General features: G+C 46.8%; 1 protein-coding gene across 1 annotated transcript in view; it reads left to right on the plus strand.

Annotated features, from left to right (window-relative positions):
* Window positions 1–608: 608 nt before the first annotated feature.
* Window positions 609–25,301, plus strand: part of SNX19 (sorting nexin 19) — a 34,668-nt gene continuing 9,975 nt past the window's right edge. The window contains exons 1-8 of the mRNA XM_065881564.1: window positions 609–2,744; window positions 4,540–4,678; window positions 5,802–5,902; window positions 6,011–6,130; window positions 8,351–8,481; window positions 9,914–10,010; window positions 10,487–10,667; window positions 13,116–13,245. Of these exons, the coding sequence (XP_065737636.1) occupies window positions 1,032–2,744; window positions 4,540–4,678; window positions 5,802–5,902; window positions 6,011–6,130; window positions 8,351–8,481; window positions 9,914–10,010; window positions 10,487–10,667; window positions 13,116–13,245 (2,612 nt within the window). The 5' untranslated portion in view covers window positions 609–1,031. The remainder of the gene's footprint in view (window positions 2,745–4,539; window positions 4,679–5,801; window positions 5,903–6,010; window positions 6,131–8,350; window positions 8,482–9,913; window positions 10,011–10,486; window positions 10,668–13,115; window positions 13,246–25,301) is intronic.

A 25,301-nucleotide genomic window follows, 5' to 3' on the forward strand; every position in this document is an offset into this window, starting at 1 on the left:
TTATCTGCAAGGTCCTTGAGGACAAGGACCGCTTTTACTCCTCCACACTACCTATCACAGGGATTGAACCTAGCAGATGCTCAAAAGATTTAATTGCTCGGGCAATGCCACCAGCAAATAACCCCAAATCACAAAAAAAGATTTTATTATACGGTATTATGAAATTTTAGGAATAAATCTGTCTCTGTGTTAATGTTTTATGCCTTGTATTCAGCAATTCCTGAGCACAAGTTCGCTGAGCTGAGCTGGGAGTTGGGAGAGGGGCGCTGGGGAGTGGGGGGTGAATGTTAAAATGTATCACCAGGCCAACTAAAATATGCCCAAATGAGATTAAAGTAATTGGACTACTGAGTTTGCTTAAACGGTACCCGGTGTTTGCAAACTTCATTTAATCCCTGGAGCGGGAAGTGAGTCTCGGAGGGTCCTTACCTGCAAGCCTGCTCGCAGGTCCCCATCTCTGGGAAGTGGGCGCACGCTTGGCTGGCTCGCGCTGTGCAGTCACGGAGGCTCCTCACCACCAGGGGGAGCCGGGCCGCGCTGGGCCGCGCCGGGCCGCGGGGCGCGCGGCGCTCTCCCGACATGCCTCGCTCCCGCCGACCCGGAAGTGGTCGCCGGTGCCGGGCCAGGCGGCCGCTTAGACAGGAGGCGGGCTGCGGAGCGCAGGTGCCCGGCGGTTCCAGCACGGCGAGGGACCCTGTGAGGCCGCGGAGGAGACGCCGCTAAGTTCACTGCAGGTGGGACTCAGCGGGGCGGGGCGCAGCGCGAGCCGTTCCCGGGCGCCCCGGTCCTCGGCGTCCGTGAGTGTTCTGTGGGCCCACGGCCCTGCCCACCCTCTGAGGCCGCGGGCCGCCGCCCTGGCACCATGAAGGCCGAAGGGTTTTCCTCGAGGGCCGCGCCCCGGCCGGAGGGGGCTGCGGAGAGGCCGAGCCGCTGAGCCACGCCTGTCGCCGGGCCCTGCCTGTAGGACGTCGGGGCCCGCCGCCCGGCTCTCGTGTTCGCGCCGCAGTAGGCGCCCCATCGCCGGCTCTGACATGGAGGAGGGGGCAGCTGGTCCGGGGAGCCCCCTCCCGCCCGCCATGAAGGCAGAGACCGCGACCGCGGCGCAGGAGCCCCCGGCCGGGCCCAGCCTCAGTCACCTGCTGAGTAGTCGGAAGCTGGTGGCCCTGGGGGCCGTGCTCGGCTGGCTTCTGGTCATCCACCTCCTGGTCAACGTGTGGCTCCTGTGCCTTCTGTCTGCGCTGCTGCTGGTGCTGGGAGGATGGCTGGGCGCCGACGCCATCGTGGGGCCTTCGGGTCGGCTGCACCTGGAGCGCTTCATCCCCATGGCTGACTGCCCCCCAAACCCCGAGGCCGAGAGGCAGCTGGAGCAGGAGATCGACCGCACCATCCGGATGGTCATGCGGGACTTCGTGTCGTCCTGGTATCGCACGGTGAGCCAGGAGCCCGCCTTCGAGGAGGAAATGGAGGCAGCCATGCGAGGGTTGGTCCAGGAGCTCCGGAGAAGGATGGCCAGGGCAGACAGCCATGCTCTTGCCCACAGGGTTCTCACTCTCTGTGGGTGTCACTTGCAGAGCTATCTTCAGGCAAAGGAGGCCACGACGGGGAAGCAGAGTGGCACAGATGAGCCCTCCCAGCTCTGGGAGGCTTACTGCCAGGCCACCGCCCCACATCCCGCAGTACAGAGTCCCAGGGCTGAGGTCGCCTACACACGTGGCATTGTGAACGTGCTGCTTCAAGGCCTAGTGCCAAAGCCCCACTTGGAGACCCGGACCGGCCGCCATGTAGTGGTGGAACTCATTACTTGCAATGTCATGTTACCACTGATCAGCAAGCTCTCAGATCCGGACTGGATCCACCTTGTGCTAGTGGGCATCTTTTCCAAGGCCAGAACTGGCCCAGCAGGAGTGGGTAAACCACTCTGCCCAGCCAGTGCCCTGGAACAGCCCTCAGTGCCCACATCTCTGCCACTGATTGTGGAGGTCCAGAGTCTAGCAGATGCGAGAGCCCCTTCTCCAGCCCCAGTGCTCCTAAACTATAGTGAGCCTTCACACCCCTCCCCAGAAGTCGAAGAAGGCCGTGAAGCACTGGAGGGAGATTTGGGGGGAGTGCTAGAAGAGAGAGAAGTAGGAAACAACTCTTCTCACTTCCTGCAGCCTCTGTTCTTGTCCGAAGATGCAGAGCTGGAGTCTCCGTTGTCTGAACTGGGCAAAGAAACCATCGTGCTCGTGAACCCAGGCACCTTCCTCTCTGCCAGGATGCAGGACTCCTTGTGTGCCCTAGGGGCTTCCCAGGCTCTGGAGTCTAAAGATGAAGAGGGATCTGAAGGAACTGAAGGGGCAGAAGCTGAGGAGGGTCCAGGAACAGAAACAGAGACCGGCCTGCTTGTCTCCATGCTGAATTCCTGCCCAGAGATCCAGATTGACACAGCAGACAAGGACGTAGAGCAGGGAGATGTCACCTCTCTTACAGCTTTGCTGGCCAGTCCAGAAAGGATGTGTCCCCCACGACCCTCATGCTTAGAGAAAGATCTCACCAATGGTGTGAGCTCCCTAGATCCTAGTCTCCCACAGGTACTGCTCTCCTCCTCTCCACCTGGTCCCTTCAGCTCAGCCACCTTCAGCTTTGAGCCCCTGAGCAGTCCAGATGGCCCCGTTATCATCCAGAACCTTCGTATTACCGGCACCATTACTGCTCGAGAGCACAGTGGCACCGGATTCCACCCATACACGCTCTACACGGTGAAGGTAACAGGGTTAGAACTGTGGTCATCCACTCTGGTCTGGGAAATGAATCGGAAAGCAGAGTCAGTGTTTTGAGAGGGAGAGGCTACTCTTACTTAGTTTGCTATGGTTAATTCAGCCAGCATCTATATGTGAATGGTCTGAAGCTCACTTGTGAAGCAGAGTAGGCCTCTATCTGATACCCTCACAAACAATCCTAGAATCTTGGTATACTGAGAGTCATATTTTTCAGTGGTTCCCAATGGATACAGTGTTGTCCAGAGATTCTTTTCAAACTTCTTCCCTGCTAATTTCTTTCTTTTTTTAAGTACTGGTATCTTTCATACTTTTTGTTTTAGGAAGGAAGGTTATTTACCTATATATACATCGAAAGGTAGCAAGTTCTTCATTCCTAGAGATGTTTAAGAGCAGTAGTAGGAACTGCTTGGCAGAAATGATATAAAGGGGGTTCATGGATCGGGTGGCTGGTTTGATTAGAGCAGCAGCTCCCTAAAGCTGGTTTGGGGATAAGCTGCCTCCAAGTCAACTGGAGAGTTGTATTTTTAAAAAATACGAATCTTGGGGCCCGTTCTTGGGAAATTCTCATTCAGAATCCGTCAGCGCCTATCAGAATCCGTATTCTGACAGCAGAGTTTGTAGCCCAAGTGATTTTGAGGTGCAGCCAAGCTTGGGACCGTGTCAGTATCAAATAGTGTCCCTCAAGGAGCAGACTGTTCCACAGAGAGCATCGTAACTCCCAGGTGCTCCAAGTCTGAGAGCTCTAACCTGAATTCCACCTGCATGTCTTACCTAGACCCTTTCTTCTCAGCACTGGTCTCAGGGACTACTTTGCTCATTTCAGCTCATAAGGAATACCTCTCTCTGCCTCTAGAAAAATTTTAAACACCAGCCTCAAGTCCCACCAACAAGGAGATCGTTTCTTCCATCACTTGCCACAGTATAATACCTTAACCAAACAATAACAGTAACCTACTCTTAATGAGAACAAGCACATATATTGTTCTTGCACAGAATTTATCATATCTTAACTACTCTGTCAAAAAGTCTCCCCCTGTAGGTGTGAAGTTGCAGCTTTCATGCTGTTCGGGGTGCTCGCTCTGGGGGAACTTTCAGCACCGTTGTCATTTCCCACATACCAGCTCTCCAAGCCTATGAAGACAGCAGACTCTGACCCCTTAAAACATCTCTAGTCTCCACATGACTTCTCATCTTACAGATGACCTGTGCTCGGGAAGAAAAACTCAGCGTCACTCCCAAGAATGATAATTAATTTGCCCAAAGCAAAACAAAAACACATGTTCCTTTAATGCATTCCAGGCAAACAAATGATTTTTGTTCATCGGCTGTTTGGGATTATTTGTTCTTCCCCCAACTAATATAGATAATCAGTGCTTGCGTGTAATGACAAGATGGTTATCCCCTTATACCATCCAACCCCATAATTAGGGATGAAAGAGGCAGTGTCATTTTTATCAGTGTTGTACCTTCTTTTTTATCCTGTGTCTTTGGGATTTGAAAATAGTTATAAGTAAAGAGAGTGTTTGCAGGGAGAGCTTTGAGATGGAAGAAGGAGTGGAGGGCAGTAAAACTCATTTTTCACTTCCTAGGCCACATCTGTTGGGAAATGCATCTCGTTCCGTAATTCACTCAGTTGGAGTTACTCATTACAACTTAGAGCAACGGTCAGATCTAATACGTTCAGGAACAGAAGAGGAGCATCTTGCTCCCTTTACCCCTACGCTACTCTTATTGTGTGGCCAGTAAGCTGATACAGTAAACAAATTTGTTCACCCGACAGTATGAGACCGCCCTTGACTGCGAGAGCAGCAGTGGCCTGCAGCAGCTGGCCTACCACACCGTGAACCGCCGTTACCGTGAGTTCCTGAATCTGCAGACCCGTCTGGAGGAGAAACCCGATCTACGAAAGTTCATCAAAAGTCAGGAGTTACCCCAGCCCCAGAATGCCTGCTTGCTGTTCACATCGAGCCACCCTGATCTGAGAGGCTGGAGGCCTGTTGGTTTGTGGGGAGGGTGGAGGGGGAGAGTGCAGCCTCAGGGATCCTGTGCTCCCCCAGTTTGCTTTTGGGTATTTTGGGTTTTAGTGCTGGATGGTGCTAATGACATTCTTTCCGAGGTGCTTCTTTGCCACCGAATGCTTTGTTCTGGGGCCCCATCTAGTTTAAGCTTAGGAAGGAAACTTCCACAGTCCACCTGTGCCTGTGAGGTAGTGTGAGGTGTTAACTGTTCCAAATTCATAGGTCGATTGCTCTTAGATCTTAAAATGTCATCTAGAAATCCTTGCCAGCTTTCCTTTAACAACAGGCTTTTTGGTGTGCTGTTTGGTACTTGTGAGGCACAGGAACGGTAAGAAAACATAAAGTTTTACTCGAAAAATAAGCTAGTAAGCAGCTGCTTTGTTTTTTAAAAAAATGCCAGCGATCACTCAAACATTTTAATAAGTTTTGGCATAAATTGTGTATTTCAGTTGCACATTTTCTTTCTTAATAACAATAATTGATACCGAAAATATATGCCCAGTTCTCTACTAAGCACTTTATGCTTATTAGCTCTTTTAGTTCTCATAACAGTCTATAAGATAGATACTATCATTATCCCCATTTTACAGAAAAGAAACAAAGAAAGATTAAGCAAGTTGCCTAAGGTCATTATTATAGTAGGGCTTGGAGCCAAAATTTAAACTTCCGGGCCCTTATTCATAACCACTATAGTGTTTGGCCTCTTATACCTTAATATTATCATTAATAAGGAAAGTAGGTTGTCTGTATTATATCCTTGGGGTATATTTGGAACTCCTGAAGTAAAAAAAAATCCGAAGGAGGGGAGGACCCAGGGGAGGGACTCTGAAGGGATGAGCCCCAGGCCTTGGGACCCAGCCCCCTCGCCAGCCTCGGGCCGCCTCTCAGCTCCAGCCGGCAGGTGAGGGAACACAAATGCCCGGGAACTGCATTCAACAGTTCTATTTCCTTTACCTACAGGACGCTTTTTATATGGAATGGCTCGTAGTGAATGTTAATGAATTAACTTCACGTTTTTTTTAAGATGTGAAGGGTCCTAAGAAGCTCTTTCCAGATCTTCCATTTGGAAACATGGATAGTGACAGAGTGGAAGCCCGCAAGAGCCTCTTGGAATCATTCCTGAAGGTCAGCACCCTCTGCTCTCGTTCTAGCCACCAGGCAGACACCCAAGCCAAGGTGGAGAGAGCTGGGGACCAGAATTTCTCTTTGAAGTCCTTATTGTGTCTCTTGCAGCAACTCTGTGCCATTCCTGAGATCGCTAACAGTGAGGAGATGCAGGAGTTCCTTGCTCTGAACACAGATGCTCGTATTGCCTTTGTCAAGAAACCGTTCATGGTCTCCAGAATAGACAAGGTACGAGCAGGGCCGCCGTGCTCAGCCCTAGTTTCTCATCGGTGTGGAGGTGGGGGTGGGAGACGCAGCACCCAGCAGTAAGTGGAACACGCACTGGGATTTTCAAGACCTGTTGCCAATATTGGTTAGGTCGTCTACTTGCCGGACGACAGAGAACAGCTAATGAGGATACGATACCCCGCCCCAGTCGGTGTACACACGTCTCCCAGGGATGTCATGGCGTTGCGATTCCAGGGGAGGGATGTAAGGGTGCTTCTGCATCTCCACAGATAGGTGGGGCAGCAAGGTCTCTCCCGGAGACAGAGGTCATTCCCAGGGTCGGTCACTCAGGAAAGAGCCCTAAGACAGGACACCGAGCTGGACTTAGGTTTGTGTAGTGATTCTCTGCTGGAGAAGAGTGTGTGAGAGAACTGTACCTTCTTCAAGATGGTAACTCAGAACCTTTGGAGACGTAGGAGAAGGACATTTGAGCGCAACACTGGAGCCTGTGAGCAGAGGTTGCCAACTGATTTTAGCACCTCCAGGGCAGAAGGCTGAGGTTTCTGCTTATCAAAAAATGCATATGTTTTAAGAGGTTAGAAAACACTGACTTTTGTGGCAGAAGAGGCCTCTCCCTCTTCTCATCTAGACTTCAGGGGATAAAGTGACACAGTGGAACTTCACGTGGTGGGAGTTAGGAGACATTCACTGCTGTGAGGAAAAAACTGCAAATCAGAAAGGGATAGACGAGGAAAAACCCCCAGAGTTCCCTGCAGGTGTGTTCATCCATGCTGACGTGTTCCTTCATTGATTTTTTTCAACATCTGCCCCCTGCATGCCTACTTAAAGCCATGTACTGTATGCGTTGCTGATGATACAGGAGTGAACAAGACAGGTATGCACCCTCACCACAGACTCGTCCTGTGAGCCGAGAGAGCGAGTTGTATTTTCTCAGCTACGTTATCCGCATTCATGCGGTTCTCTCTGTTCTTTCCCTGGGTTGCTGTCCCCCAGTCTTTACTGTGGTCCTGCTTGACCATTTCAGCCTTGCCTCGGCTGTGCTGGCTGTGCTTGTGGAGGACTAGCACAGAAGAAGGTCAAGCAGGTGCTGCGCTGCTCTGAGCCAGCAGTGTTCATTAATGAGCCAGAGGCACCAAAGGAAAAGTAAACGTCTCCTTCCATTTGGATATTTTAGGGTTTCATTTGTTTGTTCTTTTTTCTTTTTAGCAAATGTCTGTATGTCATTTTCCCATTCTGAGAAATAGAAATAATTCTTACTCTTCAGTGAGGATTGTTTCATTTCGTCCTTATGAGTAGAGAAGTTTATATCAATTCCAGATTCCTTAACTTTAACCTGAGTGATTTTTGTTATTCTTTCTCTAGTTAAAGAAGAGAAATTGTTCAAATTAACTGAAAAACCAGACTTTTTACTCTGTGTGAATTGCTCTGAGCATTTTTATATCACATATGTTTCTAGAGGGTATTTCTTAATCTTTATCACTCTTTCTTTTCTCCGTATATTCCTGTCTGCATTCCTTCCACTTAGTCACATCTTGGTGAAAGTATTATCAGTTTGGAAATGAAAAATCATTCTTCTGTATGAGGACTTCCCTGGTGGGTCAGTGGTTGAGAATCTACCTGCCATTGCAGGGGACACAGGTTCCAGCCCTGGTCTGGGAAGATCCCACATGCCGGGGAGCAACTAATCCCGTGTGCCACAACTACTGAGCCTCCGCTCTAGAGCCCGCGAGCCACAACTACTGAACCCTCGTGCTGCAACTCCTGAAGCCTGCACGCCTAGAGCCCGTGCTCCGTGACAAGAGAAGCCACCACAATGAGAAGCCCGTGCACCACAACGAAGAGTAGCCCCTGCTTGCCGCAACTAGAGAAAGCCCACGCGCAGCAACAAAGACCCAACGTGGCAAAAAAAAAAAAAAAAATTCTTCTGTATGAAAAGAAAAAAATTGAAAATGAAAAGTATTTCACCAGCCTGTAGAACTTCCAGATTATTATTTATCCCATTGTTTTGGCTTCTTTTCCCATGACATTGTTTATCTTAACTCTGTGAGGAAGAAGATTTTTATGGCCAGAGAGAAAAGGGGAGAGAGTTTCCACTAAGTCATTAGCTAGTGTCTGTGTGGATAGATAAGGCTCTGCTAGATAGGCCAGCCGTCTACTTGTCCTGGGTGCAGAAAGCACCTTTGTGGTTTCTGTCTGACCCTGCATCTCTGACTCCTGCAGGTGGTGGTGAGCGCTATCGTGGACACCTTGAAGACAGCATTTCCTCGCTCTGAGCCCCAGAGCCCCACAGAGGAGCTGAGTGAGGCCGAGACAGAAAGCAAGCCCCAGCCAGAAGGCAAGAAGGCTACCAAGTGAGAAACCATTCCCAGTTCTCAGGTTGATCCCCAGTTTTCAGCCAAAGCCCATTCCCACACTTAGGTCCTAGAAGAGAGGAGATGGGTCATACCTACCAATTTTTTTTTTTTTTTTTTTTTTTTTTTTTTTTTTTTTTTATGCGTTACGCGGGCCTCTCACTGTTGTGGCCTCTCCCGTTGCGGAGGACAGGCTCCGGACGCGCAGGCTCAGCGGCCATGGCTCACGGGCCCAGCCGCTCCGCGGCACGTGGGATCTTCCCAGACCGGGGCACGAACCCGTGTCCCCTGCATCGGCAGGCGGACTCTCAACCACTGCGCCACCAGGGAAGCCCCCTACCAATTTTTATACAAAGCCAGACCACAGCCTGAGCCTGAGATCCTGCACAGGAACACTTGCTGAATGCTTGTCTTGCCATGAGAACCCAGGGCCCCAACTGACCAGGGAATTTGGATTAGAAGGAAAATTCTGGAATATGGATATTCTCCTTTTTTATTCCCTGGAGAATTGAGATGTGTCTTTCCCTTTAAGGATTAAGGCTTATGGCTGATCTCTGTTTGTCTTTGTTTCTGGAAATCTTGGCTCAGAAGTTGAGTGCACTAGCGGTAAACAGAAATGGGCTAGAGTGGACACTACAGGGCCGATTTCAGTCCGTGGCCATTGCTGCTTCCTCCTGCACTAGGGTCCCAGGTGCTCTCTGGCAGCACTCAGAGCCGGCACGTGGAGAGGAAGGGCACCACACCTTCCTTCCTGGACACTTCGTATCTGTATCTGGGCCATTACGAAGGGAGAGAGAGAATGGGGGGTGGGGGGTTGTAGAATGTGTGTGTGTGTGTCTGTCTGTCATGTGTCATGTTTCGTGGGCCGGCAATAACACTCACAATTCTTAGCCTTTTGTTTTTACTGGGCCCATATTTGAAGGGTAACCATGGTGCCTATGCTTATAAGAACACTGTTCCTTGAAACATTGAGGTTAGCACTTGTGGTTCTTTCGCTGGTTTTATTTGGAACACAAGGGGAATAGTGGATGTGCAAAAAGGTGTGAACAACAAGGACAACCTTGGTCCGTGCCACTTGTCTGTTTAATCTTCAACAAATTTTTAATGAGTGCATAGTATGTGCTAGCCACTCTTCTAGCCTATGGGAATACAACCGTGACAGACTGGTCCTTATTTTACATTAGCAAAAGTCCTTTCACAAATGCAGGGTAGGCATAGCTTAGTGCAAGTGTTGCACTGTATATTAGGAATTGCAAGAGTATATAGTGTTTGGGGGCTTTCAGGGCTAGGCCTTTCTGGCCCTGAACCATAGTAAGCTCCTAAGAATAAGTATGGGTGTTCTTGTCTTGAGGTATTTATACCTGTCGGCCCTTTTGTATGGGGATCAAGACCATGAATTACATACTGTTTCTGCTCTTCGTTTCTATACCAGGTCCAGACTGAGGTTCTCATCCAGTAAAATTGCTCCAGCACTGAATATAACTGAGGCACACGAGAAGATTCTCTATTGTCTCCGGGAAGGCAGTGTGGTAAGAAGTCGCTGGAGAATTCTTGGACTTAATAGCTGGGATGTTGAACCTGCAGTTATAGGCAGCTGAGACAGTCTCCAAAATCAGAAAGAACTTAGGTGCCTTCCTAAAAGACTTAACCAACATCTGGGTCTCTGATTTTTATTCTAGGAGTATTTTCTCAGAGTGGTTTGGAATTCCTACTAGTTCTGGGTTGGCAGGTTGGCTTCTCAAGAGCTGTGGGCTTGGAATAATGGATGAGAGAATGAGAAAGCCAGTTCCTGGAAGAAAACCCAAAGTTTTTGTGGCAAGTGAGACTACAGAGGCATGGTTTTCCTTGCAATTTAGGTTAAAAAAAAATAACTTAGGTGGTCACAGAGTCAGTGGGTCCTCTACTTATGACACTTGCAGGGAAGGAACAGAGGAACCACAAGTGCTACAGTTGGCCTCATGCTTTCTGCATTCTTCATGTGACATGCCACTGGCTCTTTCTTCAGGAGTCAGAGATCCTCTCCATGTCTGGGATGGAATCCTTTATTGAAAAGCAGACAAAGTTACTAGAAACGCAGCCAGCAGAAGCCCCAGGAAAAGATTCTGAACAAATCTCCAAGGGATGTGTGGATGACTGCGTGTCAGGTGCAGCCGTGCCAGCCCAAGACCTCAGCAACAGTGATCCAGGTAAGTGACAGAGAAGGGAGCCAGGGTACAGTCCACCTGGGACCTGGGACTGTTGGGATTCATTGCTTCAGTTTCTCATCTGTTCAGCTAAGCAAGCCAGGTGTTAAACACCAACGTTTGAGGTACTCTGCTGGGATACGGAGAGGAATACGACACAGTCCCAGAGCTGAGTCGAGCAGAGGAGCGTGGCTCGTAAACAGGGAGTTCCAGCAAGATCAGATCTACGGTTATAATACCATCTTTATTTATTTTTGGCATGCTTTGGCATATCTTTGGACGACTCCCTTTATTTAGAAATTTTCTTCCCTTGATGTCTGTGGTGCCACTTCCCTGGTTCTCTTTCTGCCCCTCTTGTGGCCCTGCCTCAGTCCCCTTTGCTGGCTCCTCAGCCTTCCAGAGCTTTATTTTTGGCTCTCTGTTCTTACTCTCTGCATTCCTGGGTGATCTCATCTGTTGGTTGGTTTCAGCCCTAACACATATGCTGGTGATGCCTCAATACTGGAGGTGTATTTCCAACTGCCTACTAGAAGTCTACACGTAGATGTACTATAGGGCAGCTGAAATACAGCATTCACAGAATGGAATTTATCTTTTCCCCTGGATCTGTTCCTTCTGGTTTACTTACTGCTGTGGCAAATGACACCACCAAATTACCCAAGGTAGAGCAGAGAGGAGGAGGTGAGGACACCACTCTCGCCTCATAAGCATTTGAGGCAGGGCAGGTTTACTTCCCAGCAGTGCAGATGTTTTCTACAGAGGAAAAATTGGGAGCCCTGGATATTAGTAGGTTTGCAGAACTAGAACTTTTTATAAGAAGAAAGTTTTTCAAATCCCCCAAAACAAAGGCTCCCGCTGAAAATAAAAGATCACAAAATCTTGGGTTCAGAAAAGGAAAAAGGACTGATTTCACCATTGTTTCTCAGGTGCCCACAGTCACCTGACCTCTGCTCTATGGACCTCAGCTTAACTCTGTGAAAAATGGAGTTTACAACCCCATCTCTGTTCACAGAGCTTACATCTCACTGGTTAAGTAAATGAAGTGTTACGACAGCAGAATCATCAGAGAGCTCTAAGAAATTATAAATAAGATGGGATGGGTAAAATAATATAATTCTAGCCAAAATCAAGTCTTTAAATTTTGAACGTTATATCTCTAAAGGGATAATTTATGCCTGAGCCCTTCTACCAGCCTGAGAGACTCAACATGCTCACGTGGTAGATAATTTACCACTTTTATCAAGAGGACCTGGTGCCTTGTTTGCTTTCGCTTATTTTTTTACTGCTATGACTAATTGTCACCACGTGATGGCAGCTCTGGGTAAATGCTAAACCTGAGAAAATGATAGAATTGAAGAGAGTGAATAAGGAATGCTATTTTCCAAGGAACTGAATATCCCATTTTGAGCAAATGACTAGAAAGCAGACACATGAGCTCCCATGCCCCCTTGAAATACAGCACAGAAAAAAGAAAAGATATAATGGATGGGATTAAGAAGAAAGTAAGGTTCAGTTCTAGCAGATTTATCCAAATTTGAAATCATTCATGTTCTAAAGAACCCTTAAGCAAGGAATGCTGGGGCAAGCTGGTGCAGAGAATACCCTTTGGTCCTAGGCTAATAAAATGATTGTTGGTGATTAATTATAACATTAATCACAGCTGTAGCTGTGGTTATAGCTGAGGTTTATTCAGGAACAATATGTATTTCTGGGGCAGTTTCCTGTGAAGCAAATCAGAAGTCACATGGGACCCCATGAACAGGGTTAGGGAACAGTGCTTGCATCCATAAAATACATCTATTTAAGAGAGTTCATCTCAGCATGGGTATGAGCGTATTTGTGGTCCTTCCAATCTTTGAAACAGGAAAGAAATGAGTAATTGTCATAGCATTTTACCAAAGGTATAGTGTTTTTCCTACAACCACATATTATCTCAAAATGGAACTGAAGTCTCCTGGATCCTAACCCGTCAGCTCTGTGTAATGGAGATGCTTTCAAAGCAACTTTTTTTACAGAAAAGTGAATCCCAGATCTGCTCACAACATTTCCTTGCTACTTTGTGGAGGCTGGTGGAATACAAGGATGGAAGGGAGTGGACCTTGCCGGTTCCCGTTAGTCACCAGTTGTGAGCACTTCCTTGGAACAAAATGTGTTCAGCTTCCTGGGGGAAGTACAAAAGAAACAGAAGTTGGGAGGCAAAATAATTATATGCAAAATCTTTTTAAAGATAAACAATACTTACTAAGTGACTAAGGAACATAAAAGAATTGTAAAGAAATACAGAGCCTATTACTGAACTTGGTAGAAATGAAGTAAACATCTCTTGAAAACAGATAGATTACAAAAATTTAAGACGACTGATATAAAGATGGAGAAGACCCAGTGCACTGAAATGTGTTCCTCAAGTATGGGTCTCTTCTGAGTTACTCTCGATGCCTTTTCATTCCCCAGGAACAGAGACAGAGCTGGCTGACACGGCCCTGGATCTGCTTCTCTTGCTGCTGATGGAGCAGTGGAGATGGCTGTGTACGGAGAACGTGCAGAAAGTTCTTCGTCTCATCTTTGGGACCCTGATTCAGAGGTAGGACCGCTGTACATTAGAGTCTCAGGTTGGACAGGGCTTGGATGTGATGCCCAATTCCCCACTAGAAAGGGAAAGTATAGAGTACAGGAAACCTGGGGCCATAAGAGAAGATAAAATCTCTGTTCTAGGGGTACAGGGATGAAGAGTGCCTGGAGAGTATCACCTTGTTGTCTAAAGTGTGAATGGGTCTGCTTCTGTAAGACTTCTGGCATCATCCACTGAATGACAGGCACTACCTGTGATCTCAGATACTTCAGCTGAACTCTTCCTCCTCTAGGATCAGTTCTCCACCCAGCTTTACCCCCGGGCCCTATACCTTTCACCTTGTTACAGTGGCTGTGTCTCTTAACAAACAGTGTTCAGTCACTGTGACGATAAGCAACAAGAAAGACAAGGAGAAAACTGGTCAGTGCTCAAAATAAAGACAATTTTCTCCGGGAGGGGTGTACATATTCACTACTGAAGAAGCACTTACTGACACAGGATGGTAAGGAATAGAAAGATACTTAGATTTAAAACTTAGATTTTATAATTCAGGCTTTGTGATCCTAACACCACTTGAATCTCCTGAAAGATTTGTACATAGATGGAGTTTTTAGCTACTGACTTCCTAACCATGAAACTGATGCAAGCTTTGCTGAACTGAAGGCCAGAGACACTGTCTCTGAACCAGACAGACACAGTAGTGCTTGAGCTTTGGCCACTGTTGCATGAGACATCCTGGCAGATCCCAGAGTAAGAAGAAGCCAAATCCTGAACTCTTCTGTTAGCATGTGGCTCATGCTAATAGGCCACTCAAAAAATAAAAATAAAAACTTCAGAATTATGTATCTATCCTGCAACAAGTAGGAAAGCCATTAACAGCAAGCAGTGAAATTGCCCCTTCCACACTTAAAGTTACACAGGATCATGGGGTCTCAATAAGGTTTCATCGTTAGGAAACTAAGTGAAAGAAGAGGATGCACGTTTATATTTGCTGAGTGTGTATCATTTCCAGCACCTGACCTCTGTTGGCATATATTTTCTTACAGCAGCCAAGTGAGGTAGGTAGCCCCATTTCACAGAATAAGAAAGTAGAGCTTGGCAAGGTCGGGCAACATACCCAAGGTCATAGTTAATGACACAGTGGAATTTGAAACTGGATGTGCACAACTCCAAAGCCAATGTGCTGCTTCCTATGTATCGCAGCCTGAAGGCCGGTCTCCGTGTGAAGCCCACGTATAAAATGCTGACTGGTCTCTGTGCCCCGCTTTCACCCTTGTCCCTCCTCCATACTCAGCTCTGCCTCAAGGCTGCTTTTTCTGCCAACTTGGAAGCCACGGGGAAACCCGAGTGGACCGTTTTGATCAGTTAAATATACTGGGGGTCTAGATAAGGTTTTGTTTGAAAAAGGGCTCCACTGTGTTTAAAATATATATTCATTTATTATAGTAAAATTCCAACTCCTTTCTTACGTGATCTGGCCCCAGCCTCACTTCCAGTTCTCCCCATGCACACCATCCACCGTGGCCTCAGTACTCTGTGGATGCTGTTCCTTCAGGCCTCTCTTCATCCTCTTGTCTCTGCCTGATTGTCTTCTCTACTTGTTCTTTTCCTGCTCTCTCCCTGTGTCCTAAACTTCCCGTCTTCTTGTCTTCCTGGCCTACTGCTAAATATTTTTTAAAAATCAACATTCAGTGTCATTTATTCTGTGAAACTTTTTATGGCATCCTCTCCCATTTTTCCCTGGATCTAAGGAGTCTTCTTCTCAAGTCAAAGTTTTGATAATAATACTTAACACAGTATATTGGAGAAATGGTCTACTTTCCCAAAACTAGTGATCCACCCAGCGTATCAGTTTTCCCCCACGGTATTTGGCGATATCTGGAAATATTTTTGGTTGTCACAACTGGGAAGGGAGGCAGGACGTGGCTAGAGGCCAGGGATGCTGCTAAACATCCTGCACACAAGAGAGCACACTCTCCGCCCCAAAGCAACAACGAATTATCCTACCCTGAAGAGGATGTATCTACACCCTCAGTAGTGCAGAGGTTGAGAAACCTTGCCCTAGACCAGTGGTTCTTTAAGGGCCAGAACTGGCTTATGTCCCCAGCAGCTTCCACAGGGCCTGGGACATAGAAGATGCTCATTAAATATTGGACAAAAGAATAAATATTTCCCTTCTCAATACCTTTATACTGGAAAGTAGAGTCTTCGTATGTTTTGTTCAGTCACGTGTGAATGTTGCTGATTGAGGCTTCATTTCTCTTCCTTTGTTAGGCTTATCTTTGCTCACCTTCCCCCAAAATGGGAACATCCTAAACGAGCTAGTGTGTCGTCGTTGACTCCCCACCTCCTGAAGTCATTTACATGATAAATTGGTTTCAGAACACAAGAAATTACTCAGTAGTAACAGAAAAGTACAGATGAATCTGGAGAAATTCAAAAAGGATTGAGATTCATATATAAAAAAGGTAGGAAGGTTACCTGAAGTTTGAATGACTCAGAATATTAAAGAGCTTGGGCCAGAAAGGAGAGAGAAGTGTATTTGGGGAATTATAGGAAGGTCATTGAAGAAATGGTATTTTATGTAGCTAGGGAGCTTTAATACAAGAATTAAATCCGGGGGAATTGCAGGCTGTGAGAATTCCAGGCCGGGCTGCATTACCTCAGTGGGCGATGATCATAAATTGCCTCGTGATAGGGAGGAGACAGTAAGGTGGAGGGTGGGGTGTGAAGTAAATAGACGGTGCTCTCTGGTGTAAGCACTGACTTGACCCGACCGTAGACATGGGTGAGCCTGCATTGTGGCAAACATCCCACTTTACCTTAAAATACTCCTCTCTCTCTCCAGCTGGGTGATTGTTTTGGTCTTATTCCTTTATTCACTGAAAAAATATTAAGAGCTGGTCAGTATAAGACATGATGCCTACTCTTACATATTTTACGGTTTAGCAGGGGTGAGAACTGGGGACCTTATCCGTGATCACAAAATGAATGCTTGGTGAGGGTAGAAATCAAACCCAGGTATTCCAAAGCCCAAGTTCTTATCCACTTCAGTATACTACGACTCTGCTGTCTTTAATCTCTCTGGGCTTCGGAATAGTAGTGATGTCTATTGGTAGGTATCTAGGTGCATAGAACATGTCCAGTAAATGTTAGCTCTTCATATTTGCGCTTCAGGAAAAGGAAAGAAGGGTAAAGAGTGCATTCCGTTTCTGATTCCTCCAGCTAGTGGCCCCAAATTCTCTCCCCTGTTCAGGATGCCCCACCCAGATCGGTCTCCTGCTGCAGCATCCCTGCTCCTACTGCGTCTGTCTCTGCGATTGCACACAGCCCCTGTTCTAAGCAGCACCGCGTGTGAGGCCTGTCAAGGTGACTTTATACCCATGGACTCACTTGCAAAGGCGACAGCCAGAGCATCCCCGCGGCTGACAGTAGGCGGCAGACCACTGGTCTCCCTGCAGCACAGACAAGCACAGGTTCTCTACAGGGTGCGGCACTGTTCTCCAGGTTTACTGGTGCTGCTGGAACCAAGTTGCACCTTTCCTCACGAGAAGAACTTGGAGTCAGGCTAAGTTCCTCCCGTTTCCGTCCCCATACCCTGACAGTTCCACTGGAACCACACCTGGTTAGCTGGGTAGATGGCTGTCTGGTGAATGTAGCTCATGCCATAAACAAAATCAGGGAGAGGGCTTGTGGCTGAATTTCCCTTGACTTTCTTCTCCTTTCACTTTTTTTTTAACTGGGCGGCATCTTTTTTTGTTGTTAAAGGGAGAAAATTCTGAATGTTTATAGTGAATTTGAATGAAGCCAAAATGAATACTGTGCAGGAACAGAATTGTGTGGCTAGTTACTTCTGGAAAACTCTGTAGCTGTGGTCTGTTAACCTCTGTTCATCCTGGTATTTCCAAGTGATGATGTTTTGTACTTGTTGACTTGCCCCATATTTCTTCCTGTCAGAAAGTTCTTATAGCTAATAAAACTTTATCCTTAAGTCCATTTTGTTTTGTATGAGCTGCAACAGAAATAGGAACACAGCTGTTGACACCCTCCTTGCCCTGAGCCTCTACAAACTAGAGTTAAATGAAGAGTCTCACTCCTCCCTGTTCAAGGCCTTTCACCTTTCTCTATAAATCATTACTCCCAGCTTTTTTAAGGATATACTTGGCCCTCTTCTCAACTATCTTGTGCTGGGTTCGTATTGTTCTTGAAGCTTCCTTGAGATAGCAGTCAAGAAGTCATGGACATCGGAGAAGGAATCCCAGTGCCCCCTCCAGAGGCTCCGAGGATCTGATGCCTGTGGCCCATGGTCTACACCAGCAAGTTCCATGTGCATGGTACACACGGAAGAGACAGGGCTTGGTTCAGGGTTCAGAGTGCAGACATCAGTAGTCTTATCAGCTGCAGGATTTAGCACGCCACAAGCTTTTGTTGAGCGTTTACTTTGTGCAGACACTGTGCTGAGCACTACAAGCATATCACTGAATGCCTCAAAAGCCGCGTGAAGGACCCACTGTGATCCCAGCTCAGAGACGCGCAGGCTCACGAAGAACTGTGCGTGCTCGCTCAAGATCACAGAGCTAATCAGTATACGACAGGCACAGTCTGAACCCAGGTTTGTCTGATGTTCAGCTGTAGTGACTGTCTCTCAGGATCAGATGTTTGCCCTACGATTTGGAAGGATAAAAGCCAGCCCCAAAATCTTTGACTCAAAGCAGTATACATTCCCCAAGAGGAGACTGCCAGTCAGTTTGTAAAACAAAAACTGCATTTCCACATACGCCCACTCACATATAACACAGAGGACTCGGCAGCACCCTGAAGTCAGCCCACGTTGCTTGTCCCCTGGACAGCTTGCATTTTTATTTTTAAAAAGAGGTTCATGCAGTGAACATTCTTGGGCGTTATTTGCTTTGGTAAGCAAATATGCTGGAACGTGGCACCTCCCCAAAGCCGAAACACCTCCTGCCCCACCTGTCCTCACTACGCCAGAGAGGTGTGGGTGGTCGCAGCCGGTTCAGTGCTGGCCTCCAAGACTGTCCCCTAACGGCTCCTCGGGAGGCGGCATGTTTGTTCTCTCCCTGAAACCACTTGTGTTTGAGCCATATCCTTTCGCAGAATTCTTGGATTCTCTTTCTTTAAGTTCTAAAGAGAAGGAGAGTTGGTGTTGATGCCCCAGGTAGCTACCGCCACTTCTCTGGTTATCCTGAACACACTGCCATCCCTGATGGCATCTAGACTTAGGCGCATCTCCTTTTAAAAATGTCATCATTTTCCGACCTCCAGCATTATCATCTCCAAGAAGATAAGTTAATTTCTTCTGCTTCCAGCTTTCCTTATTCTCCCTGCTCCCTTAACAGACCTGTATGCATAACTAACTGCCTGGGACGCCAGGGACTGCTGCCAGATCAGAAGCATGCGCGCTCTCACTTGTTCTCTCTCCTGCACAGGCTCAGTCTCTCTCTCTCTCCCTCGCTCCCCTCCCCTCCCCTCTCCTTCTCTATCTCTGGCCTGCAAGGGAAAAAGAAGAGAGAGTAAATTCAACCTTCTGACCCCTCGTTCCAAGCCAAGGTTGGAAGAGTTCTGATTTGAGCCAGGCTCCATAAATCTCCCTTGATTGTTGGTGGTGTGGAGAGAGAGGGGGCAGGGAGCTGAAGAGAAGTTTGATGCCCAAAAAAGGCATCGTTAAGTCAAAGGGAAGTCTTGCACACACGCGCGCCTGACCTCGTGTGTCAGCTTCTGTGCTGGGAACGTCCAATTATGTAAGAAGGAGCACTCCTTATTTGGACTTAGAGTCTAAGGGAGGGGAGAGGCGTGGGGGTAGCAGTCTAAGCCAAGGAGTGAGTGCAGCTAGTGTACACTGCTCATGTCCGAAAACAGGAGAAACTGACAGTATCCCTGCATGCGTGAGAATCAGGTTTAGGGAACTGGACAAGTACTCAGACGTTGACTGGGTTGGAGGGAAAGAGGAGAGATGTACTGTGCTCCATTGACGGTAGAAGGTTTGGGGCAGGAAGTCCCAGCCAAGGTGAGGGGTGAGATTATTATGGAGTCCTGATGTAGAGTGAAGGAATGAGAAGAAGCTGGCCCGGTTCCCTGCCTGGATGCCCAGAGCAAAGCCACGGTAAAAATACGAGCCAGGTTAGCAGCAGAGTACACGAATGCCACGTCCTGTGGCTCTGCCCTCCCCATGGCCCCGAAGATGGCATCAGACTCTGTGTCAAAAGGACAGCAGACACATTCCTGGCATCTGTGTGAGGATTTCTTAAAGAGTGAGTGTGGGTGAGTGAGCATGTGTGTGTGTTGAGGGCACGTGGGATTGGAGTAGCATGGCAGAAGAGTTGGGAAAAAAGAGAAAGTTCTGCGATCTATGGGTATAGGAGAGTGGAAAAGTACATGAAGTCAGGAAGCAGACAGAGAGGAAGAAGAAAAATAAAGAATATGTCAGGTTAAGTTGTTCAGCAAGCAGTGGGTCCAGGAGAAAATTAAATGGCAAGCTCTGGACCTTGTGCCAGGCCATGGAATCGTTCTCTTAGAAAAGAGGTCTCTACAAACCATCTCTCAGGAAAGGTCAGGAGAAGGTTTATGGACAGTGTATGGGACCATTGGAGAGGGCTGTGTTCGCAGGTGGGAACATTCGTTTTCCTTAAGGGCAATTATGAACGGATGACCGTGAGCTCTTCTGCCTCTGCCATTCTCTTCGGTGACTCCAGAATCTTAGATGTTCTCTGAGTGGAGTCCGTTCAAGGGCCTCTTTCTTGGTGGGCATGTCTAAGTAGCAGATAGTTAAATGGTCTTTCTGACGATGGTTATATTTTACGGGAAGCTCCGGGCCCACCACTAAAAGGTCATGAGCAATTACAACAGAAAAGGAACTGACATTTATTAAATGCTAACTATATCAGGTAAGCAGCTGTGTACTTTATATACTAAGATGCAGTTCAATTCTCTGAGGTAGACATGTATTTTATAAGTGAGGAAAATAATACTCACATTAAATAAGCTTCCCAGAATCATAGAGCTAGTAAGGGCCACATCTGAGATTCCACTTAAGTCATCCTGGCCTGCAAGCCTGTGCCCTTCCTACCACTGCATACAGGCCTCCCCACTGAGCAAGCTTTCTCACGAAGCAGTGGCCACTAGAATTGCCCTCACCTGAAAGTCCCTGTGCACTACTTCCGTCTAATCTCTCTTACTTTCCATCTGACCGGCCTCAGAGACACGTGTATTTGATGGTAGCATATAAATCCATTTCCATCTGTATTCTTAAAGCACTTCCGGATCAGAAATTATATAGTCTCCCTTTGGTATCTCTTTTCTAAATCCTTCACCCAGTCAGAAAAAGATTATCAGAGTTATGATTCAGAGTTTCTCAGGAAACATGGATTATGGTTTCTTCCTTTGCTCCATAAATTTCTCTTTCAATTCAGCTCTGCATTTCCTTGGGACTCTTATTTGCTAGGGCAGTCACACGTCTGATGTAGGACATAATGTGTTTACATTGCAGTGGTTTTTTGGCGAGGTCTTTATAGTGAGCTTGCTTTGTGATCTGTTAGTAGCAAAGACCCCGTGAGACAGATGGCCTTTTCTGCATCCTTCAGATCAGGGTCTCTTCCCTCATGTTAGCTATCTCTGAACGCCATCCTGTCCTCCTCACATACTTGCTTAACATCTCCCCAAGTCACACCCAGAGCAGAAACTCAGAGCTTCAGAACCAGGGAGCTGCCCCTTAACCCAGGTACTCCCAGCCCTCTTCCTTTACTTTCTAGGAAACTCACTTCATTTGGTTCTTGTATGGTGATCTCTTTACAGATAATTTTTGAAAAGTCTGTGTAAGATTTGATGCCTGTGTCTACTTAAGTACTTGTTGGGAGCTAGCTCTTCAGACCTACTATAGCATCATTTCTATGTTAAGGTCCTTTCAGCCTAAGAGAAGAGATAATCCATAAGAATCAGAAATACTGAACAGTGTGAGGCCAAATGACACAGTATAGACCATAAACACAGTTAAAAAAAAATCATAAGGATTCTTGGGGGTAAATGTTAGAGAGGAAAGTGTTTAAAGCTAGACCTTGCATTATAGGAATCATTTAGACCGGTTTAGGGTAAAGAATGTCCCAGGCACTGAAACATTTTTAAAGAGGGAAAGGGACATTATTTTTACTTTTACAATTAAAAGTAACCTTTAAACATATTTTGAATATTTTCAGCCAGCCCCTTTCTGAGTGTCTGTGTGCAGAGAGAGATCCTTTTGTTTTGTTAAATACATTATGGAAAGCCCGCCTGCCATTGCTGCTTGGGGGAGTTAGGATGGGATTTCTCCCTGGGCACCAGGTGGCGCTACAGGTTAAACGATACCTATTTACCTTCTTTGAGGGAGCTGTTTATTCTGCAATTTTAGGTCCTTGTCCTGGTGGTGACAGTAGTGAAACCACTCGTTGTCCCACTCCATGATTCAGAGGCAGCTTATCTGCCCTCTCCTTCGTGCCCTTGACTCTGTTTCTTTTATCCTTCCCCCTCCTCCCGTTTTGATTGCCCTTCAGCATCTGCGCAGTGTGTGCTGCCAGAAGATGCCCCTTGGGGCAGCCCCTTGGGGATTCAGTGCCAGAGCCGCTTTGTTGAGAACAGTTTTGACTCAGGAGCCCAGAGTGAACCAGGGTTTTTATAGCTGATAAAATCAGCTGGACATCTGAGGTTGAAAAATTTTGTCAGTACTCTCTGTAAGCTAGTTGCTCCTTTGCTCAAGAAGGCCTTTCTAGGATACCAAAGTCCTAGATACACATGTCACTGAGGTAGAGATTGTCAGGTTGCACTGATACTGGGAACCTTACCAGCCTGTTGCTTTCAGCCACGGGTGGAGATCGTTTGGCTTTTTCCTGTCAGCTTTGGTTTGGAGACGGAGCCAATGTTAATGCCTCAGTTTTGACCTTTACCTCTGTCTTGAGACAGAGACTTCACCAAGTGTCCTGCAGCCTGTCTGGTACTGGAGCAGGGGGGGAGTCGAGGTGAACTGGTGGGAAACATACTTTTATCTAACACTGATATAATTATAGGACCAAAGGTTTTCTTGGGGCGATATAACCCCCACAAATGTAGAATCTATGTAAGCACAGTGGCTTGCTGTGTAAATGCAGCTTCAAGGTATTCCCTCTGCCACCTCTTCTCTCCCTCTTATTTTCCAACCACAAGTCGGGCCCCCCAAATATCTGCTGTGTGGAGACTCTGGAGTTGTCACTGCTGTGTCCTGTATTCTTAGTGTCAGGATGGATAGCCTCCTGTTTGGAAAGGTTTTTAAATTCTGCCTGTAGACATTTAACTTAGAACAGATACCTTCGGGTAGTTCTTCTCCAAGGTGATGCTATTCATTATACTCACTTTCATTCTTCCCCATCTTCTGCCAGTGTTTGTCCTGCTTTCTTAACTTCCACATCTGCTTCTCACGTTCATCCTTTGTTCTCTTCAAGGCTAGTCTTTTCCAGCTTACTCTCGCCGTTTTCACAGCATAATTTGAAACTCTGCCATGTCTGCTTGTTTACATACATCCCTCATTCTTCTCTTCCAAATCATGGCTGAGCATACTCTAAATCTGTGATCTCTAGTATTTGTGGACGTTGGGAGCTGGTGCATCAAGTGGGGCACACACTTCCTCATCATCTCTCCGTCCTCCAGAAATCCCCCTCCTTTCTCCCCTCCTGTAGTGACCGTCTTTGCCCAGAGCAGAGCCTGGAGATCTCCCCGTGAGGTGGAGTCACTGGGAACAACAGGGGTCTGGTTGTCAAGACAACCACTAAATTCCCGCTGCCGCCCTCCTTTGTGTCTTGCCCTTCTTCCCAGTGCTCCAGCTCTAGTGTTTCTCTCCCTCTCCCTGACCTTTACCCTCCACCAGACACAGGATTCTCCTGAATGCGTGGCCATTTTAATCAGCCTTTCCTTTCCCCACCCACCTCCCTACCGTAGGTGCTGAGAAAGGAAAGGGTCAGGATAACTACCTGGTGACTGAGAACCAGCCAGGCTTGCTGTTCACACGGGACCAAGGAAAGAAGGAAGAGGAGTCACTTTGGATCCTGCAATCCCTGTGGTGATTGTTTCATAGTTTAGTGTAGATAGGTCTCGTTTTAGGAAGGATTCTGAAATGGTGTCCTCAAGTTACCCATCACCCCAGGGAGCCCCTCCTCAACCTTTGTAGACGGTACCAAGATGGTTCGCCCTTCTAATATTTACATCCCTGAACCTGCCAGGAGGAGAGTAAGTCTTACAAAAGGAAAACTAAAGCATGAAATGCCAAGTCCCCTCAGCATCCTGCCATCATTTAGTCCCTTGGATCTGCTAGAATTTTTCAAGAGGATCCAAAGGAGTCTTTCTCTGACACAAACACACAAGCACTTTCAAAAATGCTGTCATTTTTCTCCTTTCATCTCGATAACTTTGTGAAGGAAGCAAGGCAAGAATCAGTCTTAAGAAGGAATCCAGAACCCAGAGTTGTGTGGCTTTTCAGTGCTGTTTTCACTCATTACAACACGCTGTGTGAAGCCTTTGTGGCTCTTCTGGCTACTGAGGGTTTTTTGCCCTGAAGGGTATGGACCAGTTTTATGTGCAGTATTGGGGTGAAAACTGTGATGGCCTCTTCTGGACAGGAATCTCTCAGACTTGGAGGAGAGACATGGTGGTTCCAGAGACTCGGAGGGAGTCACTGATTGTGAGACAGATGTCCTGCTGCTGCTTTTACTTGGGTCAGATGAAAAACGGGCGGATATCCAAAACGTGTGACTGATTTTGCCCAGCTTTGAGGTCTGTCAGTCCCGATTTTTCAGAGCTAGTTTATGGTACATTTATGGCCACATAGTGTGGGGCTGAGAAAAGTTGTCCTGAAGGCCTTCAGAGGGGCATAGATTTGTGTAATCATCTTTAAAACTGGAATCCTACAAGTGTCACACTGCTCAAGTCTAGAGCACATTTCTAAACATTTCCACTTGCCATCAATCTCATTTATCCCATGAACACAGAACCCCCAAGCGGCTCCCTCTCATTCTGTATTTGTTACGAAGGTAGACACACCTTTGCTTTTGGCCGTTTGTACCCAGACATTCTGCTACCTTATATTCTTCTTACTAGATTCAAGTAATGGGTTGGAATCAGCCCGATGCTGCCCCATCCATCAGGAGCACTTCCCAAAATACAAGTGTGACTCACAGCCCTCATAACCCCTTTGCTTTTGTTTGACTTTCAGTCTCTTCTGTCCTCTGGGCCTATTTGCCAGGAAAACTAACAAAAACACAGACTGCTGGCAGCTGTCTCTCCTCTCTAGGATTTACAGAGTGTGCCAGACACGAAGCCCAGCTGACCCACTCCCTTGCCTTCCACCTCTCTTCCCTTCCGGGGGAGTACATAACCAGGTGTGAATTGCATGGATTATTCCTGACGAATTCATAATTGTAGCTCAGCTGACTTATTACCCAGTCTACTTCTTACAATATCCACCCTACAGCTAGTGTATTGGCACACAGTTCAATTTTAATATTAGCCTAAACAAAAAGTTCTTAGGAAAATAAATCTGCCAAATGTTTATGTAAAAACATCTCAAATGCCAAATACAAAGGATTTCTAGATTGTCTATTTTTTTTTTTAATTATTCTCCTCCTCCATAAGCACAAATAGTTAAGAGCTCACTATTCTTTTCCTGCTTTAAGTATTGGGAGGTTTGCCTTCTGCACAGCTTAGGTTGAGCTGTGCACCATGCTTTAAGACCAGTGTTTGTCCCATTTACATCATTAATTCACGTAGTAACTAATATTTATTGATTACCTACTATGTGCCAGACACTATGTTAAGTGATTAAAATACAAAAAAAGACCCCAAATTCCTACCCTGCAATCTTATAAATAAAGAGGTATAGTATAAAGTTAGGACTTTAAAAAGAACTCTACACATGATTAAGAGAAGGGACTAAGTAAATTATGAGAAGCCCAGAGAAGGCTTAATAGAGGAGATGACATCTGAGATAGGATTTAAAGGATGAAGGGAAATCGGGAGCTGACATTGTAGAAAAGAGCAGTGAAGGCAGAGTTGTGAAG

The sequence above is a fragment of the Phocoena phocoena genome, chromosome 8, assembly GCF_963924675.1.
Source record: "Phocoena phocoena chromosome 8, mPhoPho1.1, whole genome shotgun sequence".
In the NCBI taxonomy this organism is placed as follows: domain Eukaryota; kingdom Metazoa; phylum Chordata; class Mammalia; order Artiodactyla; family Phocoenidae; genus Phocoena; species Phocoena phocoena.